At 43.7% G+C, this 22,438-nt stretch overlaps 1 protein-coding gene and 1 long non-coding RNA gene across 4 annotated transcripts in view; one reads left to right on the top strand and one right to left on the bottom strand.

The window, feature by feature from the left end:
* The window catches only part of LEPR (leptin receptor), a 31,271-nt gene extending 12,994 nt beyond the window's left edge, over positions 1-18,277 (bottom strand). The window contains exons 1-8 of one of the 2 annotated variants that reach the window (XM_064429157.1): positions 18,151-18,277; positions 14,796-14,854; positions 12,455-12,748; positions 11,322-11,439; positions 6,779-6,984; positions 4,042-4,178; positions 2,767-2,914; positions 1,403-1,699 (exon numbers count right to left, since the gene is read on the bottom strand). In XM_064429157.1, coding sequence (XP_064285227.1) covers positions 1,403-1,699; positions 2,767-2,914; positions 4,042-4,178; positions 6,779-6,984; positions 11,322-11,439; positions 12,455-12,748; positions 14,796-14,835 — 1,240 coding nt within the window. In that variant the 5' untranslated portion in view covers positions 14,836-14,854; positions 18,151-18,277. The remainder of the gene's footprint in view (positions 1-1,402; positions 1,700-2,766; positions 2,915-4,041; positions 4,179-6,778; positions 6,985-11,321; positions 11,440-12,454; positions 12,749-14,795; positions 14,855-18,150) is intronic. The other variant, XM_064429159.1, reaches the window with a different exon arrangement.
* Positions 18,278-18,467: 190 nt separating this feature from the next.
* Positions 18,468-22,438, top strand: LOC135305461 (uncharacterized). 2 transcript variants are annotated; one of them, XR_010366624.1, is made up of 3 exons: positions 18,468-20,296; positions 20,402-20,591; positions 21,418-22,438. It is a non-coding gene; the product is annotated as an uncharacterized LOC135305461 (long non-coding RNA). The 2 variants fall into 2 exon arrangements; XR_010366623.1 differs by having other exon boundaries at positions 18,468-20,591.

Here is a 22,438-nt window from a genome sequence, read left to right as displayed (position 1 = left end):
GAATATTCCATCCTCGCTGTGAAAATGCCCAAGGGGGAATGGGAAAGGCCCTGCAGCCTCACCTACTACATAGAACTTGGCATATCAAAAAAAAAAAAAAAAAAAAAAAAGGAAAAAAAAAAGCCAATGGCAATAAGGGTATTTTAAATGGGAATATTCCATCCTTGCTGTGAAAATGCCCAAGGGGGAATGGGAAATGCTCTGGAGCCTCACCTATTACCTAGAATTCGGTGTATCAACAAACAAAACAAAACAAAACAAACAAAAAAAAAAAGGCAAGGGCAATAAGTGCATTTTACATGGGAATATTCCCTCCTTGCTATGACAATGGGGAAGCCCCCTGCAGCCTCACCTACTACATAGAACTTGGCATATCAAAAAAAAAAAAAAAGGGAAAAAAAAAAGCCAATGGCAGTAAGGGTATTTTAAATGGGAATATTCCATCCTTGCTGTGAAAATGCCCAGGGGAGAATGGGAAATGCCCTGGAGCCTCACCTACTACATAGAATTCGGTGTATCAAAAAAAAGGAAAAAACCAAAAAGCCAAGGGGGGCAGTAAGTGTATTTAAAAAAAAAAAAAAGGAAAACACCAAAAAGCCAAGGCCAATTAGGGTATTTTAAATGGGAATATTCCGTCCTTGCTATGACAATGCCCAGGGGAGAATGGGAAATGCCCTGGAAGTTCACCTATTACCTAGAATTCGGTGTATCAACAAACAAAACAAAACAAAACAAACAAAAAAAAAAAAAGGCAAGGGCAATAAATGCATTTTACATGGGAATATTCCCTCCTTGCTATGACAATGGGGAAGCCCCCTGCAGCCTCACCTACTACATAGAACTTGGCATATCAAAAAAAAAAAAAAAAAAAGGAAAAAAAAAAAGCCAATGGCAATAAGGGTATTTTAAATGGGAATATTCCATCCTTGCTGTGAAAATGCCCAGGGGAGAACGGGAAATGCCCTGCAGACTCACCTACTACGTAGAACTTGGCATATCAAAAAAAAAAAAAAAAAAAAAAAAAAAAAAAAAAAAAAAAAGGGAAAAAAAAAAGCCAATGGCAATAAGGGTATTTTAAATGGGAATATTCCATCCTTGCTGTGAAAATGCCCAGGGGAGAATGGGAAACGGCCTGGAGCCTCACCTACTATGTAGAATTCGGTGTATCAACGAAAAAAAAAAAGGAAAAAACACAAAAAGCCAAGGGCAACAAGGTATTTTAAATGGGAATATTCCATCCTTGCTATGACAATGGGGAAGAGCCCTGCAGCCTCACCTACTACGTAGAACTCGGTGTACCAACAACAACAACAACAACAACAACAAAAAGGGCAATGAGTGCATTTTACACGGGAACATCCCCTCCTGGCCGTGACAGAACGGGAAGCCCCCGCAGCCTCACCCACGACGTAGAGCTCGGCGTAGGCGCGGCGGCACTGCCCGCTGCGGTGGCAGCAGTAGAGCGCGCTGTAGGGGAAGCCGGCCCGCGGCTGCGTTGCCCTCACGCCGGGCAGGGTCACCCGGCTGACACGGCTGCTCTCCGGGGAGTACTGGCTGGGCGGCACCGGCTCGGCCAGGTTCAGCCACCACTGCAGCTCCCGGGCCGCCACCGGCCGCGACGCGTTCCCGAACAGGCACAGGAAGGACGGGCTGGAGCCGGCGCGGCTCAGGCGCCGCGCGGGGAAGTACAGCACCTGGGCTGCGGGGAAAAACGGGGAAAGTCCATGGAAGTCCAGAAACTGGGCCAAAACATGTCAACGCATTGGTCAATAAAATAATAATTTACAAAAATAATTTAATGATAATAATAGTAATCATCCTCATCATCAGCATCATCATCACTATCATCATCATCATCATCATCATCACTATCATCATCATCACCATCATCATCATCATCATCATCATCATCATCATCATCATCATCACTATCATCATCATCATCATCATCATCGGTGTCATTATAATTTTTATAATTTTTATAATGATTATAATAATTATCATTACATATCATTATAATTATAATTATCATTACAATATTATAATAATAGTATGTACAATATAATATTACACACAATATAATATAACAATAACATCATACCGTATATTATATATTATTATATTATCTGCTATATATCTAATATATATAGTAGGTAATATATATATAATATATATATTATATTATGTATTATTATATCTTATTATTGTATTATACAATATTATATATTATGTTTAATATTACATAATAATATGTGATATTATTATATTATAACATTATATAATATATAATATTATATATTATATATCATAATATTAAAATATTATTATAATAAACTAATCAATAATTATTACTAATAAATAATAGAAATTAGAATTTAAATTGGATTTTGCACATTTGATTTTGCTCTGGGCCTTCAGTTCAGCCACAAAACCAAAACCAGAAGCGAGAGAAAGCATCAGGAGAAAAACCCCGACTTGAGGGGAGGTTCAGGGCTGCCAGCTGGAACTGGCCATGGAAAAGCTCTGAGGAAAAGAGGTTTTTGTGGGTCTGGGCAGGTGCTGCTGAGGGAGTGCCAGCCCCAGAGGTGGTGGGATTCTGGTGAGAGCAGGATTTCTGGTGGCTCTCCAGAATTCCTACTGCCAGCCTGGCACAGGGAGAGAGCTGAGCCTGGGGCAGGAAAAGCTTCCACAGGATTTCTCATCCCAACACGAAACCCACAAAACCAGCCGGAAAACCAGCTTTATGCCAAGCCCTGCAGGTCCTACCTCCCAAAGTGAGGTTGTAGGGCGTGCTCCAGTCACTCCAGAAGCCTGGACCACGCAGATTCCTGCTCCTCACTTGCACCGAGGATGGGGAGTCCAGCAGGGCAGTGTCCACGGCCACGGAGCTTTCCAGGGCAACCTGAAGCATCTGCTGGATTGTCCAAATCCATTGTGGTTGTAAAATGAAACAGGAAAACACAGAAGGAACATAAAGAAATTGTATGGAGTCAGAATTCCCTGAATTCTCTTTCCTGCCTTCTCTTTCAACTCAGTTTTTTAAGAAGGATGGGAGTGCTGAGCAAATGCATTTGTTCCTTAAGAGACAGGAGATAACATCCTCATATTCTACACAAGGATGTTCCACGTTTTTAGGTAGCAAACTGGGTTAAAAATCTTTCTTCTTTAAATTTAGTGTCAATTTGAGACTGCTGGAAGTTATATAACTCTGTGGAAAACGAGTTGTTTCATTATGGGTTGCTAATTAACAGCTGCTCGTTATTCCAGAGCCACCTGCGTGGTAGGAAGAGAAAAAAAAACCTTATTTATAATAAAAATTATAAATATTAAACACAAATGAGTTACAGAACATATAGAATGCTGAAAGAAAACGGATTTAGACTTCACAGAATCCAAGATTTCACCCAAGGAGAAAAAGGGGAGTTTGTTTGTGAGAGCCAGCAGGAGATGGGGCTTCTCTCAGTGGGGACTGATGTAAAATCCACCTTCTCCAGGAGACAGCAGTGAGCTGAGCCCAGCTTCTCCAGGAAACAGCAGCAAGCTAAGCCCAGCTTGACCAGGAAAAAGCAAGAGCTGAGCCCAGCTTCTCCAGGAAACAGCAAGAGCTGAGCCCAGCTTCTACAGGAAACAGCAGCGTGATAAGCTCAGCTTTTCCAGGAAACAGCAGCAGCTAAGCTCAGCTTTTCCGGGAAAAAGCATCATGCTGAGCCCAGCTTGACCAGGGAACAGTAAGAGCTAAGCCCAGCTTCCCCAGGAAAGAGCAGAGAGCTAAGCCCAGCTTCTCCAACAAACAGCAGAGAGCTAAACCAAGCTTCTCCAGGAAACAGCAAGAGCTAAGCCCAGCTTCTCCAACAAACAGCAGCAAGCTAAGCCCAGCTTCTCCAGGAAAGAGCAGCGAGCTAAGCCAAGCTTCTCCAGGAAAAAGCAGTGAGCTAAGCCCAGCTCCACCAGATCAGCCACACTCCCAATCCAGGGCCAAGGAGCATGGTGGGAGTGCTGGGATTTGGGAATGCCCAGCCTGGAGGCACGGAGCTGCCTCACCTGGCTGTCCCCAGGAGCAGAGATCCTCACTTGGTGCTGCAGAGGGAAGGGCAGCGGGGCAGGGCTGGACCAGCACAGCTTCACCTGGCCCCTCTCAGCCAGCTCCAGGTGCAGCTTCACGGGGGCCTCAGGCTTCACTGCACACAAAATCACCCACAAGTTAGGCCCAGCTTCACCCAGGGCTGCTGGGTTTTACTGGCTTTTCACAATCCAGCCCTTAAACTCAGTTGTCAAGAGCTGCTCTACTGCATGGCAGTGTTGTGTAATATCCCTGGAAAAGTCAGCCTGGTGCTGTTGCAGTCATCAAGAAATTGATGTGTTTGACTTCCCATTTCCCTTAAACCTGCAGGAATTTCTTCCCTCAGGCCACAGCTTTTCCCAGCAGCCAAGGCCTGGCTTACCTGCCTTGCTGGGAAGAGGGAATGAGGAGGAGAGGGATGGGAATGCTGAGGAAATCAATTTGCTCCTTACAGCGTACACAGGATTTCCTAAATATTCCCATCCTTCCACAGGGATTATGGCTGTGAAAGGAGGTGTCCAGGAGAGTGAAAATGCAGAGTTTGGATATTCCCATGGGGATGAAGGGAGCTCTGGATGGGAAATCCCCAGGATTCCATTCCTTGGACAATGCCAAGGAACCAAGGCCCTGCTTTTCCCTGGTACTGAGACCCTGTCCTTGTTCACAGCCAAGTTTTGCCCATGGAAGAGTAAAACCCTGCTCCAAACCACTGCAGGGTGAGCACCACGTGCAGAGGGGAAAACATTCCCAAAACTCCTGGGCAGTGGGCAAATGTTCCCTTCAAATTCCAAATGCTCAGGGGTCCAGCTCTCCAAGGGTCCCATTTAAGTGCATTACTGGAATGTCACTCAGTTATATCAAATATCTTTAATTATTTGTAGTACAAATCCACCACACCAAGTCATAATTTATTTCATTATTTATATCAAAATTCTCTCATAATTTTCAGTATGGATCTACCACACCAAGTCAGATTTTATTTAATTTCTACTTGTAGACCATCTCAAAGCAATTAACTTCAGGAAGGCCAACAGGGAGTGATTGGGGAGGAGGCAAATAAAAGTCACTGGCTTTGCCATCACATTTCCCTGAATCAGATCCCACAGATAATGATGGTTGTGATGCCACCTGCTCCACTATCAGCAAATAAAATCCACGTGGCACAAGCACTCAGAGTTTTACATTCAAAATAGTTTTAATTGAGCTAAATCTTGGCAGAACATACATTAATATTGTGCATTTTTAAAACATGCTTCACTAAGCAGAGCTAACTCATTGTGTCATTTTTAAATACTGGCAGACTCCAGCCTGAATTTTTAATTTTTTCCTGCAGCATCATTTCAAAGCAGCAGGATAAAAATTGCCACCTCTCATCTTCCAAACCAGCCCACCCAGAGATTTTAACTGGTTCTGTCTGCAGAGCACATCAGTTCGGAGGAAGTTCATAAAATTCCTAAGATTTTAAGTTAATAAGGTGTTCATAAAACTTTAATTTTTTTTCCCCTGCAGCTGTCAGCTCCTGCCTTTATGAAATCTGCCCAAATCTGTAATAACTGGGCACGTTGGATAGCAACACATATCAAATTCATCATGTCAGGAGAGTTTGAGCTTGATCAAACACACTGGAATGTTTTCCAGCTTGGGGTTGCATGGGTGAGGAAGAAAACATCAGGATCAGAGAGCTGCTTGGGAAAATGGGTGGGATTTCTTGCTAAGCAACTTTGGGAACAGCTTTTTAAATTTAATTGAAGCCCTCAGCAACAAGCTCCACCACTGAGCCCGCCTTGTGCACAGAGAGGCTCTGATTGGAAAGGAAAAAATGAGAAATAACCAATTTTTGAGTGCTTGGGCTGTGCTCAGTGTGGTTTGCACTGGAGCCCAGACAGGGATTAGGGAGCTTTTCCTGCCCTGTCTGTGCCCCCTTTCCCAGCAGAGCCATCCTGCTGCTGTTGTGAAGCATGGACAGATGAGTTTTCAACTAATTAAAGCTGAAAAGAGAGTACATTTATTACAGTGCTGAAAAGAGGGTGTATTTATCACAGTGCTGGACACCTGGGGAGTAACCTCCCAAAGACATGTGCAAGGAGTCCCAAACTCCTACTCTCTATTTATCCAAAAAGGTTTTACATATTCAGGTGGTTTCCAGGACGCCTATTACATAATCATTAACCCTCTCACTTTGTATTACAATTAGCTGGATGTCCATTAGGCTGTGCAATTGTCCTCTTTAATTGGGTGGATGGGGTCTGAGATGGGTCAGAAGAGCCCACCATGGGTGGAGGGCTCTGAAATGGGTCAGCACCCAAAGAAATGGCTCTGACCCATTTCAGAACAGTAAGTTCTGACTTACTTCCTTTGAAGAGGAAGTAAGACCTCTTCCTCATGGCAAACTCCTCACCCATGTTGAGCTGGCAGGGCTCCTTGGCCTGCTGGTCACAGGCCAAACCTCCTCTCACACTTGTATTTATGGCTCTGCCCTCTCAATATTCATACATCACCTGACATTCCCAACCTTGGTTCAGTTATCCCCACCTGGTATCAATTAATTTCCTTGTTAAGCTCTAATCACAATATAAAACCTTTGCTTACCACACTCCTACCTTAACCCCTTGACCCACTGGAGCCCTTAATTAAAATACACAATTTTCCCTCTCTCAGCTGCATTCCCACTCGACCCCATGCTCAGTTCTCCATGCTCGGGGGTTCAGCCATGCTCACCAACGTCCGTGGGCTGCAGGGCCATCAGCGGCGTCCCCAGGGCCGTGCCAGCTGCCACCACCTCCAGCCACAGCAGGTAGGTGTGGTTGAGGCTCGGCGTGGCCAGCAGGCACTGGCAGGTGGCCTGGTCCCTGCAGTCACACGGGGCCACCCGCACTGTGCCCCGCAGAGAGCTCGTGGATGCAGCCCCCAGGGACAGCTCTGACCTGCAGCGGGGACAAACAGACAGGAAACAAAACAGTTTTCTGCGTCTCAATAGGTGTGGCCATCTGGATATGGTTTATTGATCAAAAATTAAATTAATGAATGAAAAAAATAATAATTGTAACCAATCGCTTTAACTTTGTTCCTTTCCCTTTTGAAATGCTTTTCAAGTCATGAACACAATTCCATTAGAGAATTCCCAGATCTTTTTAGGCACACAGTGTTGTTTTACCTTCCCTGCCCTCCCAGAAGAGATGAATTTCTAACTCCCATTTGTGAGGCACTGAAACAATACCAAAACAAGTCAATGCTCCCTCCAGCTCCTGCTACAACTGAGCATTACAGGGAATATTATAATCATGGAATGGTTGGGGTTGGGAGGGACCTTAAATCCCATCCCACCCCCTGCCATGGACAGGGACCTTTTCCACTGTCCCAGGCTGCTCCAAGCCCCATCCTTGGACATTTCCAGGGATCCAGGGGCAGCCACAGCTCTCCAGGAAATCCATTCCAGGCCCTCCCCACCCTCCCAGGGAACAATTCCTTCCCAATATCCCATCTGAATCTTCAGAACCAGCAGTTCCCAAAGCATTCTTCATCCTCATCTCCACTCTTCAGGCTCTTCCAGAAACCCACATTTATGGAATTCTGCAGGTATCCAGTGTCTAAAGCCTCCCCAAGATTGGGAATTTAATAGTGCACATAATGTGTGGCCAAATTTCTCCCAGCAGCAAAGCCAAGACAAACCCTGACAGCTCAATCACCTCGGATTCTTTCCTGCTTTTCACGTTTCATCCTTACCCAAAAAAATAATTTTAAAAAAAGCTCCTATTTGGAATTGTTCTGAAGTGATTTTGGAATTATTTCTGTCCAGTAAGGGTTTTGTTTCACTAATTCAGAGAAAGAAATGGAAATTCATGGAATAAGAGCCTTTCAGTACATTTTTCCAATGGTTTTCTAGCTGGCATGAGTCACTGGAACACTTGGATTGAGGCAGGGCAGAGATCTCTGCATTGGAGGAGAGGGAAGGACGAGATCTGCCGCTTTATTTGTTGGGTTTAGTCCATTTGTTATCTGCTCCATTTATCTGAGAGCAGAGCACAGGGAACTGGCCATGATTCACCAATTCCATTTCCATATCCTGCCCTGCTTAGAGAGGAAAAGGGCAAAAAACTGAGGAGAATTATGGAGCATGGGAAGAGCTCAGGCTGGGACTGCAGGGAACCACTCCTGGATCACCCCAGCCCCACTCCCCTCAGCCCCACTGATCTTTCTGCATCTTGGGATGCTCTGAGGCTGGAAAACCATGGAATTTGGGAGCCCTGCCCTCCCAGCTCCTGTGCTCTGCAGGAACAGCCCCAAGCAGGTCCATGTCAAGGTATGGTTTACATTTATTAATGCCCCAGACAGTCAATCCTGACATTCCTACAATAACTCTCACCAGGACTCGCAGACTTCAGGACACAGGAATTATGCTGATGGAATCTGGCAGACGTAGAGCTCTGAAATTACTTGGAATAATTTGGTTTTCCTAGATGTGGCTCCGCTGTTTTCTCCTGAATTTCCTCTCAAAAACTTTGCAGAATTTGCTTTGAAGCTTCTCTGCCTTCTCCTGTTGCTCACAGATTTTACTGGTCTCCAAAAGCCACAATCAATCCATGAAAACATATTTTTTTCTTCAAACCATGTCTTTGATCTGATCTATCTGGAAAGTGGTTGCCACCACACCAGCTCCTCATCATTCCTAATAATTATTTAAATTTTTAACCATCCAAATGAACTTGTTTGCACCAAAAAAAAAAAACAAACCAGTGTAAAGGAATAAAAATGCTAAAGACCTCCTCTCCTGACTTATTAACCATCACAAGCTGAGGAGAGGTCAGTGGCTCTTCCACCCAAATCCTGTCACAGAGAGTTCTTTTAGCCAACACCTTGGAAAACTTCAGAAAAAACATGTAGGAAGTCCTAAATGTTTTATATTTGTATTCAACCCCTTCAGAAAGTGATGCTTCTCCTGCTAAATTCATCTGTGGCCCCGTGGGGAACTGGGAGACTTTCAATTAGATGCTGCAAAATGTCCTGGCTGAATTTCAGTCCTGTTCTTGCAATTGAAAAGAAAATGAAAACTTTTTTTTAGGGCAAATCACCTGAATTTTCAGGAAAGGTCCATTCCAAGCAGGTTGTTGTGAAATAGGGTCACCATTGTAACTCTGCTGTCACATTATCCCCACATCCTTTCCAAGCACTGCCTTTTCTGGGAAAGGATGGAGCAAAGCTGTCTGGAGCTTCCAGGATTTTTTCCACAAATATTTTCCAACATTTCTGATCAGTGGTAGCTCTAGAAAAATCCTTATTTGAAGAAGCTGCCCCATCAAACTGCAGCAGATCTGAGGGCTGCTGAGCTCATCAGTCTCTAATGAGAGGATGATTTTCTCTGGCTGGAGAGGCTCAAGGTACAACTGATTGCATGAGTTATCCTTAAAAAACATGGGAATTTAGGCCCAGAATTGGAGGAGAGCCTCCCAGGTACTTCAAATAAGTCAAAATATGAATGCAGCCTCATGAGCTCAAAGGGCAAATGATAATCAGTGCTCAAAATTAAACCAAGGGGATCCCTGAGGCTAAAGATTCCAGCTCATGGAATTAACCCTGGGCTTTACAGCATTCCTGGGATCAGACAGCTGGAAAGATGTTTGATATACAATTAACCCATTAGTCTAATGAAGCTTTGGAATAACCTTTTCTTTTCTTTTCTTTTCTTTTGGAGTAACCTTTTCAAAGCCCCATCCTCTCCCTCACTCTCACAGGGCACTGCCATGGGCAGAACAGATCATTCCCATTCCTGATATTTCCAAGCAGGAAAACTGTGGATGTGGTAAATAAGAGGGGACTTTTTTAATGCTGGGGAAAAGAAAAAAAGAAAAAAAAAAAAAGAAAAGAAAAAAAAAAGAGGAAAAAAAAGCTGTGAGAGACCCAAGCTTTCTGTTGTAGATTCTCCTGTATCATTATTTTTGTGCATTGCCCTGCATGTGAGAATCCTGGCTGGAGCTCCAGACTCCCAGGGAGAAACACATGCCAGGAATGCATATTTTTAAAACTGGGAATGTTTTCAAGGTATTTTGGCTCAGGAATAAAATGCTAAGGTATCAGAGAGCCAACAGGGAAAGCTGTCACCTTCCCAAAGGTTGAAATGCTTGTGCTTGCTGCTCCTCCAGAACACAGGGACCCTAAAAGGAAAATATGAATATGGAATGTGGGGAGGGAAATGAGTTCTGCAAGGTTTTGCTTTGCTTCTCATCTTTGCAGCAAAGAGGAATCAAACAGAGACCCTGTTGAGTCCACAGGGCCTGCTCTCCTAAATTGCATGGAACTCACTGAATTCCCTTCCCAACACAAGGAATCTCTTCAGCCCAGCTGGGGCTCCAGTCTGGTGGCATCCCAAAAATTTTCAGTATAGAGATTTCTGCACTGGGATCACTGGCAGAGCTTTTCCCGTGCAGCTGAGCCTGGATGGAGCAGAGCAAAGGCAGAGCTGCTTCCCCCACAAACACCCATGGAATGGTATTTTAGGAGTCAGAGTCATGAGGAGCACTGGAAATGGGAGCCCACCTCACCAAGATGGGATTTAAATATTGTGTCAGCTGAACAACCATATTTATTCCTAAATAATACATTTGGTTTCTGCTCTGGCTACAGGGATGGTTTGTGCCAAGTGAGATCTGGCTGCTCAGCAAGTCCTCCTCTATAAATTCAGCTAATTCAACTATTTCAGTTTATCCTGTTTCATCAGGAAATGAAGTCTCCATGTGTCTCTTCAAACTTATCAATAATCCGGAAAAAACCAGGGTGGTTTCATGGTATCAAACAGATCTTTTTGCAACCAACGTGTACCAGACCTGCCCATGCCACAGGCAGGAGGATTCCACCTCTCAGCATTCCAGGGAATATTCACCACAGTGACAATGAGATGAGAGCAGCATTTGCCACTGGATGGATCACATGTAAAGTACCACAGCTACTTCAAGAGAGACAATATCATGGTCAAAAAAATACAAAGCAGAACCAAGACTTTAAAATTAAGAAATTCTAACAACAAAGATACTTTAAGAAGTCAGTGATGATTTCATTAAAATATTTTAAGAAACATGGGAAGCACAGAGAAGGAGGACTCTCCATTCCAACCATTTTTCATTTAAATAACCAAAAACTTTCCATCTTACCCAGGATTACTTTTAGACAGGACAAAGCAAAATCTGCAGAGCTAAAGCTCCCACCATGCTGGAAGCTGGAATATTGATGTTTCAGGAGATGCAGATTTAACAGTAAATCCTGTACTTACCCAGAGTATAAAAGATTCACCTTCAGGTCAGCTCTCAGGTCCAGCTTCAGAAGCTGCAGGTTACAAACCAACAGGTCCAGCCTGCCTCTAATCCAACATTCTATGCTCCAGCTCCAGTCTGGACAAAAGAAAGGCATCACACATTTCTGAACTGCATTAAAACAAAATAAAATACCTGGATGGAAGTCACTCACAAAGAGAGGACAGGGAACAGATATTCCTGAAAGTGAGGCTGCACCATAGATGGGAAAATAATTACGAATAACCTGAGTTGGGCACCTTGAACACCACCAAGGCTCACAATCCATGTGGTTCTGCACTGTCATGACTAAAGAAGGAATATTTTTTACTTGGATTTAGGGACAAGGCTGCAGGGTGAAGAAAAATGAAGCTGATGGTGGTTGCTGTGTCCTGGGAAGTGGCACAGCCTCAGCTGGGGATTTGTACAATGAAATTCTGCCACTGAGGTCAAGGAGATTCCTGGCAGCAGGATGCCAGCTCTGTGTTCCTCAGAGACAGGAGGAGGAAAAAACCTTGGGAAAAAATCCTAATCCGTGTACAGACATTTACTGCACATTTATTATTTAAAGCCTCATAATTCATGTAGAAATGATGCCATTTGCTCTCCATCTCCCCTGCCTGTTGATGGAGTTTAAAGCCCACATCCACCAAAAATATTTAAAATATTCCTCTATTCCTGTCTAAACTCCTTTGAAGATCTGGGTTTATGTCCTCTTATGCAGTGCTCCATATTTTATTTACAATTCCCCTGGAAAGACAGGCAACTTTTTTCTTCCCTTTTGAAACTGTGCTGTACAATTACTCCATCTTCCACTACATTCTGAGGAAAGATTTTACCCCCTGAGAAAGGGTTTTACCACACTGAGGAAGGATTTTACCACATTGAGGAAGGATTTTACTACATGAGGAAGGATTTTGCCACATGAGGAAGGATTTTACCACATGAGGAAGGATTTTGCCACGCTAAGGAAGGATTTTGCCACACAGTGTTGCCTGCCCAGGATAAAAGTGAATCCTCATTAATCCAACCCACCCCTCTCCTCCCAAACAACAAAAAAACCTAAATATTTTTGGAATCATTAACTCCTTGTGCCCTTGAGTGCTAAACCCACCTATTTTCTGAGGAGCAGAGAGATTTATTTCTGAAGGAATAAACTTCCTTGCCTGCATGCTTGCTGTGTACAAAGAACAGTCAATGTTGCTGGCACTCCAAAGGCAGCACAGAAAATTTTCTTCATTCATTAAAGGCTTGAATTTGGGTGCTCCAAGTTCTCTCCTCAAACCAGACCAGCTCCCAGCTGAGAAAGGGCTCAAGAAGGTCTCATTCAGCAGCACACAGGGCAGTGTGAAATTCCTGGGAGGAACTGGATGGACCATGCAATGGGCAGCTGCCACCTGAAGGAAGTCTGCAAATATAAAGGGAAAAGTATTAGAAATAAAAGGAAAAGTTCATATTTTTGAACAATTAAAAGGGAGTGGTTGATGTGATACAGAAATAGGTAAAAATCAGGTTGTTTCCAGGGGTTGTTCCCTGTGGTAAAGACAAAACAAATAAAAATATCCCTTCTAGGTAAAGGTGAAATTACTAAAAACATCCTCTCTGAATGATGCCACAGGTGGCAGATTCCAGATTTTACCCCAACCTCCCTGCACCTAAACTTCTGCTTTCTCAATCTCTTGAAAAAGTCAAGGCCAAGACTGAGGCAAAGCATCTCTTTGGGATAAATTGGCTTTTATTAACCAAAACTGCAGTGAATCCTGAACTGAATCCCAAACTGGGTGTGAGTCTCATCTCCCCGAGCAGTGCTGGAACAGATCCCCTCCAGCTCTTTTAAAACAGCTCCATTTCAATAAAAATATAATCCTGTTGTAAATATAAAACACAGTCCCACTGTAACTCTGAAATGAAAAAGGACAATATTACTGTGGGTGCAACTGCACAACCCCAGGGCATTATCTGGGAAGTGAGAGGCAGGAAAATGGTCATTTTGTTTTCCATAAAACTTAAAATAAAACCACTCTGAGCACATTTGTTGATGTCATAGCTTGAATTGTGCTCGCAAGGATGAGCAGGGAACAACTTCCTGTAAAACACTCTGAATTTAAAGATTAAAGCTCTGCTTGCAGCAGGGCACAGGGGTATGGGTGCACTTTACAGCCTGCTCAGGAAGGGCAGAAATTGTAAGCAGTTCATTAAACAGAAATTAATTGATGCTCTATGCCTTGCCACAGCCAAAATAAGAAATACCAGAATATCTCTGGCACTGTTTGATTAATAGAAATTAATAATTCTCTAGCGCAGAGCATGAGTTAAATAATACCAAATATGAAATGAGAGCTCTAAAAAAAGCTGTTAAAACCAGAAGATGCAGAATGTTATTCTGCAGAGGGTTTTGCTTTCTCTCCACACAGATTTTGTGCTGCCAGACTCCTGCAGGGCTCTCTGGTCCCTCCTCTCCCACTAAACAGAGTTTGTGCCTCTGTAAATCCCAGCTTCATTAGGCCTCCAGCAGGCCGAGTGGAGCAAACAAACTCTCAGGCCATAATCCATGATTAAAAAAGGACAAAAAAGTGACACAGAGCGGGACAGAGAAGCAGCACTATCCCCAGCTCATCTTTTTTTCTAAGGAACTTCCCCCTTGTGTATCACAGATCATCTCAAGGGATTAATTAAACATTATAAAGCCAAAAATGTGCTCAGGCCCTTTCTTCAGAAACAGAAAAAAAAAGAGGTTAAAATGACCCAGAGGAAGGCCGGACTTGTAGTTCTGTCCCCAGAGCAGCAGGGCCATCAGATGGTGACAAACTGCTCTGAAATCCCAGGAAACCTCCCTGGAGCATCCAGGTTTTCCAATCAAAGCTACTCAGTATGTTCAGATCACAAAAGGCACTTAAAAGAATTTCAGCAATGCAATATTTGATACTGAGTGGATGATAATACATACAGAGCAAGACAAAAAGTTGTTTATGTATATAAAAGGTACCTAAATTTAATGATTTATTCATTTTTTTGATTCATATTTTGTAAAGATGACACAAATTTTCCAAATAACTCCACTGGATTACAGGGTCTCCTTTCTCCCTAAGCACCACCATCAAAACCCTTTAAACAGTCCTTATTTTAATAAGAAAAATTTTAAAAAGGAAGGCAAATACCAGCTGTCCTTGCAGAGCAGATGCCAATATTGTCAGAGGCATTTCCCAGTTTTTCAGTGCAGCATTTGGAGTGAGCTGAGCACCCTCTGGCAGCCCTGTGGTGCCCATGGGAGCAGGAACTGCAGCACCCCCCAGGAGCAGAGGAGCTCTCCTTGCACTTCTGGGCAACACAACTAACTCCCCACAAGTTTTGATATCATCAGATCCGTCCAGGGCATTTATTTGGATGTGTCCTGATGTTTCCTGATCTGAAAAATTATCCCAAAGTGGGTTTTGGGATACTTTTCAGTGGCTTACCCATCAGCAAAAACGTGGTTGGGATGATTTGCCAACACATCTTGTTTTGTAGAGTTGACCTGAAAAACACACAGAAAATTGATGGAGGGCTTATAATTATCAGTCTGTTATTTCATTTTGGGGTATATCCGTTCATTTGGTGCTCACACTTTTGTAAGCAAAATCATGGAAAAACACAATGGTTTGGAAAGGAACTTAAAAATCATCTAATTCCAGCACTCTGGGATGGGGAGAGATACTTCTTTCTACACCAGGAAAGGAAGAACAGGCCAGAAAGGGAGAAAAAATCAGAATTTTCCAAGTGCAGCAGACACAGAAGTGCTCACCCATTCCAACAGTGAAGATCTCACTAAACCTTACAGCAACATTTCATTATTGTTCCTTCATTTCAGGTACTTTGTTCTTTTGTATTTTCATCCAGTAGTTACACAAATTCTGCTAAAATCAAAATATATTTTTATAGTTAAGGCTCCAGAGAGGAGAGTTTGGCTGCTGTTGTAGTCAAGAGCTGAGTGCTGAGTAAAATCCACAGCTCAAGTCAGGCAGCAAATGGCAGGGTGAGAAATCTGAGTTAGGGAATCCCTCCAAAGGGTTTCATTCCTGGAATGTTTCTGAGGGCAGTTTCCTTGAGAACATCCCTGGAGCCAAAAGAGGCAGTGCCAAGGTTATGTAATGCACTTTGGGGCTGCGTGTCCTGGGAAATGTATTTATTTCCATATTCCATACCTAGCTGAAGCACAGCCAGCTGCCCAGGGAAGTCACACTCCCAGGTCCTTGTCTCCTGCCTGTGGAGCTGAATTTCCCCAGCACTGTGCTCTGCAGGGTCAGCCAATCCCATCCACTTTTCTCCCCATCCACTGGGCTGTCTCAGCTCCATTTTCAGCAATCAAAGAGGGAATCTCAGGCTTTCCCAGCCCCAATTTCAGGGGACAATTTGGCTCTCAGCACAGCGGGTGGTGGCCCACCTCACCTGCTCCTTTTCCATTAGTTTATTTCTGCTAGAGAGCCATGAGGGCCAGAGGAATTATGGAGCTATCAGGTCATTTCACAAAGATACAGACAGGGATTACTTATAAATAACTGAAATTAGTTAGATTTCCCCTCATTTCAGAAGCAAGAAGTGCCTTTTAAAGGAGTTCATTTGACATAAATGTACATTATTCACACTATTAAATGGTTTAATGGGAAACAGCCCGTGTTCCTCTTTCATGGGTGCAACAAAAATTCCCTGTCCATCCTACAACCACTTCCCAGCAGGAAACTGGCAGAGATCACTTCCAAGAAAACTGGACATCCATTTCCAAAATGTATAAAGTTTTCCACAGGGTGTGAAGTTTCCCGCATGAAATACCCATTTACACTGAGAAGAAAACAACACGGAATCCCAGAACCCCATACAGAAGATAAATTATAATTTCTATGTCGTTTAGTGAAGATAAAGGTTTTTTTAATTTCCTGATGGAAGGGGAAAAAAATTAAGGGATAATTTCTTCCTGGAAAGGGTGGTCAGGATTGGAAGGGAGGGATTGGATCCTGCCCAGGGAGGTTTGGAGTCCCCATCCCTGGAAGTGTCCTGGGAACTCCTGGAAGTGGCACCCAGGGCTGGGGACAGGGCTGGACTTGATGGTCTTGGAGGGCTTTTCCAACCTTAATGATTTTGGGATTCTGACATAAAAATGGCCAGACAGAGATTCTGATGTCAGCACTAATTTCACATTTGGAGCAGAAGGCAAAACCACTTTTCAGCCCAGCTTGGGATGTCCTGTCACATCAACCTGGGCTGGTTTTACAGAGATGTTTTTCCAACATTCCTGACCAAACCCAGTGCTGGACATGACCAAAAAGCCCTGAAAGCTGCATGGCCACAGAATCAGGCACCTCTCTGTTCAAAGTTCAGCCTTCCTTGTGTAAACTTTGGGTAAAAAGAGATAAATCCCAGGGCAGGATAAATGCACTGCTGGAGCAGACAGGATTCCCCAAAATCTTTTCCAGTGAGAACAGTGAACTTGCCAGAATTCCTTAGTCCACTGTGAGAAAGAATACAAGTTTTACAGGAGCATTTACAGGGAATAGGAATATTAAATAAATAGAATTATTACAACTTGCAATCTCTCTACTGGAGAGAATAAATGAACACAGCCAGGACAAATTGGTTTATTTGTGGCTGGGGAAGTGTCCGTACAAAAGGAAGGAATTTGGGTCCTTTTGAACAAATATATCTTAAATTATTCTGGAACCACTGACTTTGCTGCTGCTGTGTACAAGAAATTTTCTGATTTCTTATGTAAATACTATACTCCTCTCCATATCAACCACAGAACAGCTCAGCACCAAGAGTTGGGATTAAAACAAAAACACAACAGATATGACAGGCAAGGAGGAGAGCAATGAAATAGGATCATTTTTATTTACAGCACAGGTGAGAAATCCTAGGATTCCCTGGCTTCTCAGCATGGGAAACAGGTTCAGCACAACCTGAAATAAACAGGACTCACAAACACCTGCACTGGACATGGAAACCCATATAAACCATCCCTGATTTTTGCAAGCACTGCACTACAGCTGGTTTTAAATATTAAAAATCTCTAGAAAGCATAAAAATGTTTTATCAATAATGTCTATGCACAACATCTTCTGACCTGCTCTTTAAGGGTACCAAGGGCTTTCTGGTCCTGTCGGTCTGAGCATGGAATTCCATTTGCCATTGAGTATATTAAAAACTATTCTTAATAAAGAGTTCTGAGTAAGTGGTACACGCAAAACAGAAATGAGTACAACCCACACTGAATAATTTTGTTAATATTAAAGCTTTAATAAAGGCAACCCAAGCTGGGCAGAAGCACAGCTACAAATCCAATTCTAAACCTGCTGGTGGAGCCTCTCCCCCAAGGCTCGACAGCAAAACGTCCCGAACTGTTCAGAGTTTCTCCAGACCGTGGAATTTCTCTCGTTTGTAGTGAAACCGCTCCTCATTCCTGCTGTGGATCTGTCCTTCCTTACGAGCAGAGCTCCTGGAATTCCTAGAGGTTACATCCCCTTATAGGCACGCTTGGAAGTTAAGAGCTCTCCGTGTGTTCATTACAAAATACACTTACAAATGTTGTACCTCTCTTTAACTTTCCGAAGTTCTCTTCTATCACAGCTCCCGCAGCATCGCGGACTCACAGCCAGATTCACCCAGATTTATTTTTGTTTTGTTTCTGACACTGAATCTCAGGGACTATAAGAGGGGAAAGTGCTGAAACCGCCCGGATCTGCGAGCGGGATGTGGAACCGCCTGCGGGCTGTGTTCAGGGGGATGGTTCAGGAAATCAGAGGTGGGGGGGGAAAGCGGATAAAAAGTAAATTCACCAACCTGCTTCTCCTTGCTCTTGGGGTTCCGACTGGCGGCTGAAGCCACGCTGCCACGGCGTGGCTCCGATGGCGAGTCCCGGACGGGCGCTTCCCTCAGCCCGGCTCCCCTCAGCCCGGCTCCCCTCAGCTCCGACTCCTCGGCCCGGCTCCCCTCAGGCTCTCCCGGTTCCCCTCAGCTCCGACCCCTCCGTCCCCAGCCCGGTTCTTCTCAGCTTCCCCCGGTTCCTCTCAGCTTCCCCCGGTTCCCCTCAGCTTCCCCCGGCTCCCCTCAGCCCCGACCCTTCCGCCGCTCCGCCCCGACCCAGCGCCCCGCCCGCCCCGGCCCCTCACACGGGATAGCCGGGAAGGAGCTGGGAAGGGTTTGGAGCACTGGGATTGTCACACGGGATAACCGTGAAGGGTTTGGAGCACCGGGACCCTCACACGGGATAACCGTGAAGTGTTTGAAACACGGGGACCCTCACACGGGACACGGGGAAAGGGGCTGGAAAGGGTCGGGATCCCCATGAGAGGCTGAGGGAGCTGGGAAGGGGCTGGAGAATCCCTGAGGAGCTGGGAAGGGGCTGGAGAATCCCTGAGGGAGCTGGGAAGGGGCTGGAGAATCCCTGAGGGAGCTGGGGAGGGGCTGGAGAATCCCTGAGGAGCCGGGAAGGGGCTGGAGAATCCCTGAGGAGCTGGGAAGGGGCTGGAGAATCCCTGAGGAGCTGGGAAGGGGCTGCAGAATCCCTGAGGAGCCGGGAAGGGGCTGGAGAATCCCTGAGGAGCTGGGAAGGGGCTGGAGAATCCCTGAGGAGCTGGGAAGGGGCTCAGCCTGGAGCACAGGAGGCTCAGGGGCCCTTGTGGCTCTGCACAGCTCCTGCCAGGAGGGGACAGCCGGGGGTCGGGCTGTGCTCCCCATGTTGGATCAGAATCTCCTCTTTGGCATAAAAACACCGATGCTGACCAGGAGCAGGAAGGATAACAAGGCAGCAGGAAATAAAATTCCTACGGACACAGCGGGAGGGAGAACCTTGGAAGAGTTAAAGCCCATCTCATTCCAGCCTTGCCACTTTCCACTAGAGCAGGTTGCCCAAGGCTCATCCAACCTGGCCTGGCGCCTCCTAATGATGTTAATTAATTCAAATATCTCAGGACCTGGTTGTGCTATAATGTACATATCCATCATCTGCTGGCTCTAATTTAAGAGCAGTTGATATAAATTACCTTTTACTCCACAAGTAATGGACTAAATCACATTTTTGACCCTTTTGCACTTCAGCATTTGAGGAGATGACAGATGTAAAGCAATATCACGTATTTAACAGGAACTTGCAACTAAGAAAATAACACCCAAAAATTATTTCATGGAATTTCAAGCAAGGACTGAGCCCTGCTAGGAAAGATGGACCTTTAATTTTGCTTGTGCTCATCCTTTTGTAAAAGGCAGCAATAATTTGGAACCAGTGAACTAGAGACCAGAAAGTCCCAGGCAGGCCCAGCTGAGGGTTTTATACAATGGTTTTTCTTCTCAGCAATATTATTTTAAAAGAAATGCAAACCCACTATCTCTGCTTCATGAGGTATAAAGACAAATATTTTTGTTTCCCTATTGCAAGCTCTTCTCAAGTAACCAGACTGGAACTATCTTTTGGGTGTAAACACTTCTCCCATGAGCAAACCCACTGATTGGCTTTAATTTATTTATTGACTTTCTGTAATTCACAACCCATTTCCTCAAAGCAGCATCAGCCAATTTCGCTCCTTATTAAAATAACCGTCTCTTAATTGATAAATTCTATTTTTAAAGTATTTCCTGATTCGAGTATGGCAGTTTGGGAAATCTGACTAAACACAACTCATGTCTGAGGTTAGGAAGCCACTGCAGCTTTCGTTTCCCAGACTTTCACAGCATAAGCAAAAGCTGTCAAAAGCTGCCACTAGAAAATCCTTTTATTTAGAATATTTTGAGACAAACATTTGACAGAGTTTTCTTTCACTTCCCCATGTGCTACTGCAGTTCAGTTTCCAGCCAACCAGGAAAAAAACAAGTCCCCTACAAAGCTTCCACTAGTGCAAATTTATTTATTTTTGAAGGTTTTTTTCCCCTCCTGTAAGACCCAAACTAAAACTTCCTTGAGCTTACTCCTCTTGAGGAAGACAGAAAACAGGTAATTCTTCCTTTCAGAGGGCTTTGACGTGAGTTACGTCGTGGTTTCATCCTGATCATCCTTTGTGCAAACTTCAGTTCCCGTTTATTCTGTCTTTCTTTGCAGATCAGCTTTCCTGGAGGCCTCCAGGGTGAGCCCTGGCAGGATTTGGGAACCAGCTGGGAGCAGGGACAGGACAGGAGGCTCAGGCTGGACCAGCAGGAATAGCCCCATGGAAAGAGGATTTGTTTAGATAAATACTAGTTTTAGATGTTGTGAGATTTTAGAGGAGCAAGTATTTGGTTATAGTTTGAGAGTAAGTAAGAGTATAAAAACTTATAAGTTTTTTTGTTATATGGTAATATATAATTTTTAAAATTAAAAGATAGTTGTTATAGAATTTATTTTGTTTTTTGAATTTATTATTTTTATTTACTTTTATTGTATTGTGGATATTTTTATTTGATAAAATAAAAATACTATTAAAATATTATTTCTATATATGAATATCTCTATTTTATATATTTATATATACATATATTTGTACATATGTTTTATAATATTTTAATATTTTTATAATTTTTGTCATTTTAAAATTTTAGTTATTTTATATAACTATATTTTATATTATAGTTTTAAACTATTTTATTTATATAGGTTTTCATTTAAGGTCTATTTCTATTTATAACTATAGAAATATACGTTTGTTTTGGGTATTGTATTTTTAGATAAGGTCAGGCCTTGGCACTGCCCAGGGAGGTTTGGAGTGCCCATCCCTGGGGGTGTCCCAGGAATTCCTGGAGGTGGCACTCAGAGCTCTGGGCTGGGGACAAGGTGGGGATCAGGTTTTGCTGGCCTTGGAGGGCTTTTCCAACGTCAGTGATTCTGGGATTCCACTACTTTAAATTTATTATTTATATTTTCATTATTAATAATAATATTATTTATTTCTATTTTATATTTATTATAATTTTTTATAATAATAATAAATAAATATTTAATTATAATTTGACATCTTGCTGCTCAAATGTTTTCATCCCTGTTGTGTTTCTCTTCATGTCTGAATGAGCTCAGCAAGTTTCTATTTTTCCAGTGCCATTTTGGCTCCAGGATTTTCAGTTTCTCCCTGCTTTATTCACCAGGATATGGAAATCCAGGATGTCCTCCAGCCTCAGCACAGCACCCCTCTGCTCAGGCCTCCTCCCTTTGTGGAACCAGAACAACTTTTGGCTTTTGGAGAGGCTTTTATTATAAATACAAACAAGGAAATGTTTTTATTTCCCCTCAGCCTCCACATTTCACCTCAGACTTTCTCCCTCAAAGCACTATAAAAATAACAAGGGGCCAGAAGCCTTTCAACGAGTTTCATGTTGAAAAACATCAAAATACCATAAAATACCAAGCCCTGAGTGGTTTTGCAAAGCTCATGAGAAGATTTCAGTGACCTATGTGCATGTTTGGGATCGAAGTGTGAGCAAGAAACACAGAACTGTTCTCCAGCAGAACAAAACTTCAGCCTTGAGGGTTTATTTATTTTAAATATGTGACATTAAAGCAATTCCTTCCAGCAATTATGCTGGATACACTCACAGAACCTCTGTGTGGCAGTTCATAATAATTCCCTGATCTCTTAGAAGGAAAAATTCCTAATCCCCTGCCTGGTTTTCCATCCATGTAAATTCTCTGAGGAGGAGCAGAGATGCCAGGCTGGGTTTGGGCTGGCAGGGACCTTAAACCCCATCCCATGGCAGGGACACCTCCCACTGTGCCAGGGTTCTCCAGCCTGGCCTTGGGCACTGCCAGGGATCCAGGGGCAGCCCCAGCTGCTCTGGCAATTCCATCCCAGGGCCTGCCCCCCTCCCAGCCAGGAATTCCTCTGCAATATCCAATCCAAACCCACTTTCCTTTAATTTCCTTAAGCCATTCCCTCTTTTCCTGTCCCTCCATCCCTTGTCCAAACGATTCGTCTTTTAGGCAAAGAACACCAGGAGTTTGCACCACAGCAAGCACAGGGAAGTTTCCAAAATAAAAAGTAAGAGCACAGAACTCATAAAAGCCGTGATATTCCCAAGGTATGACTCTTCATTTATGCAAATCTGTAATTACTTTATAATCAAAGCCTGGTTTGAGAGGCAGAACTGACACCGGGCCAGCAGGGGCAGA

This window comes from Passer domesticus, chromosome 7 (genome assembly GCF_036417665.1).
Source record: "Passer domesticus isolate bPasDom1 chromosome 7, bPasDom1.hap1, whole genome shotgun sequence".
Lineage (NCBI taxonomy): Eukaryota > Metazoa > Chordata > Aves > Passeriformes > Passeridae > Passer > Passer domesticus.
This window is presented reverse-complemented; position numbering and strand designations above follow the sequence as displayed.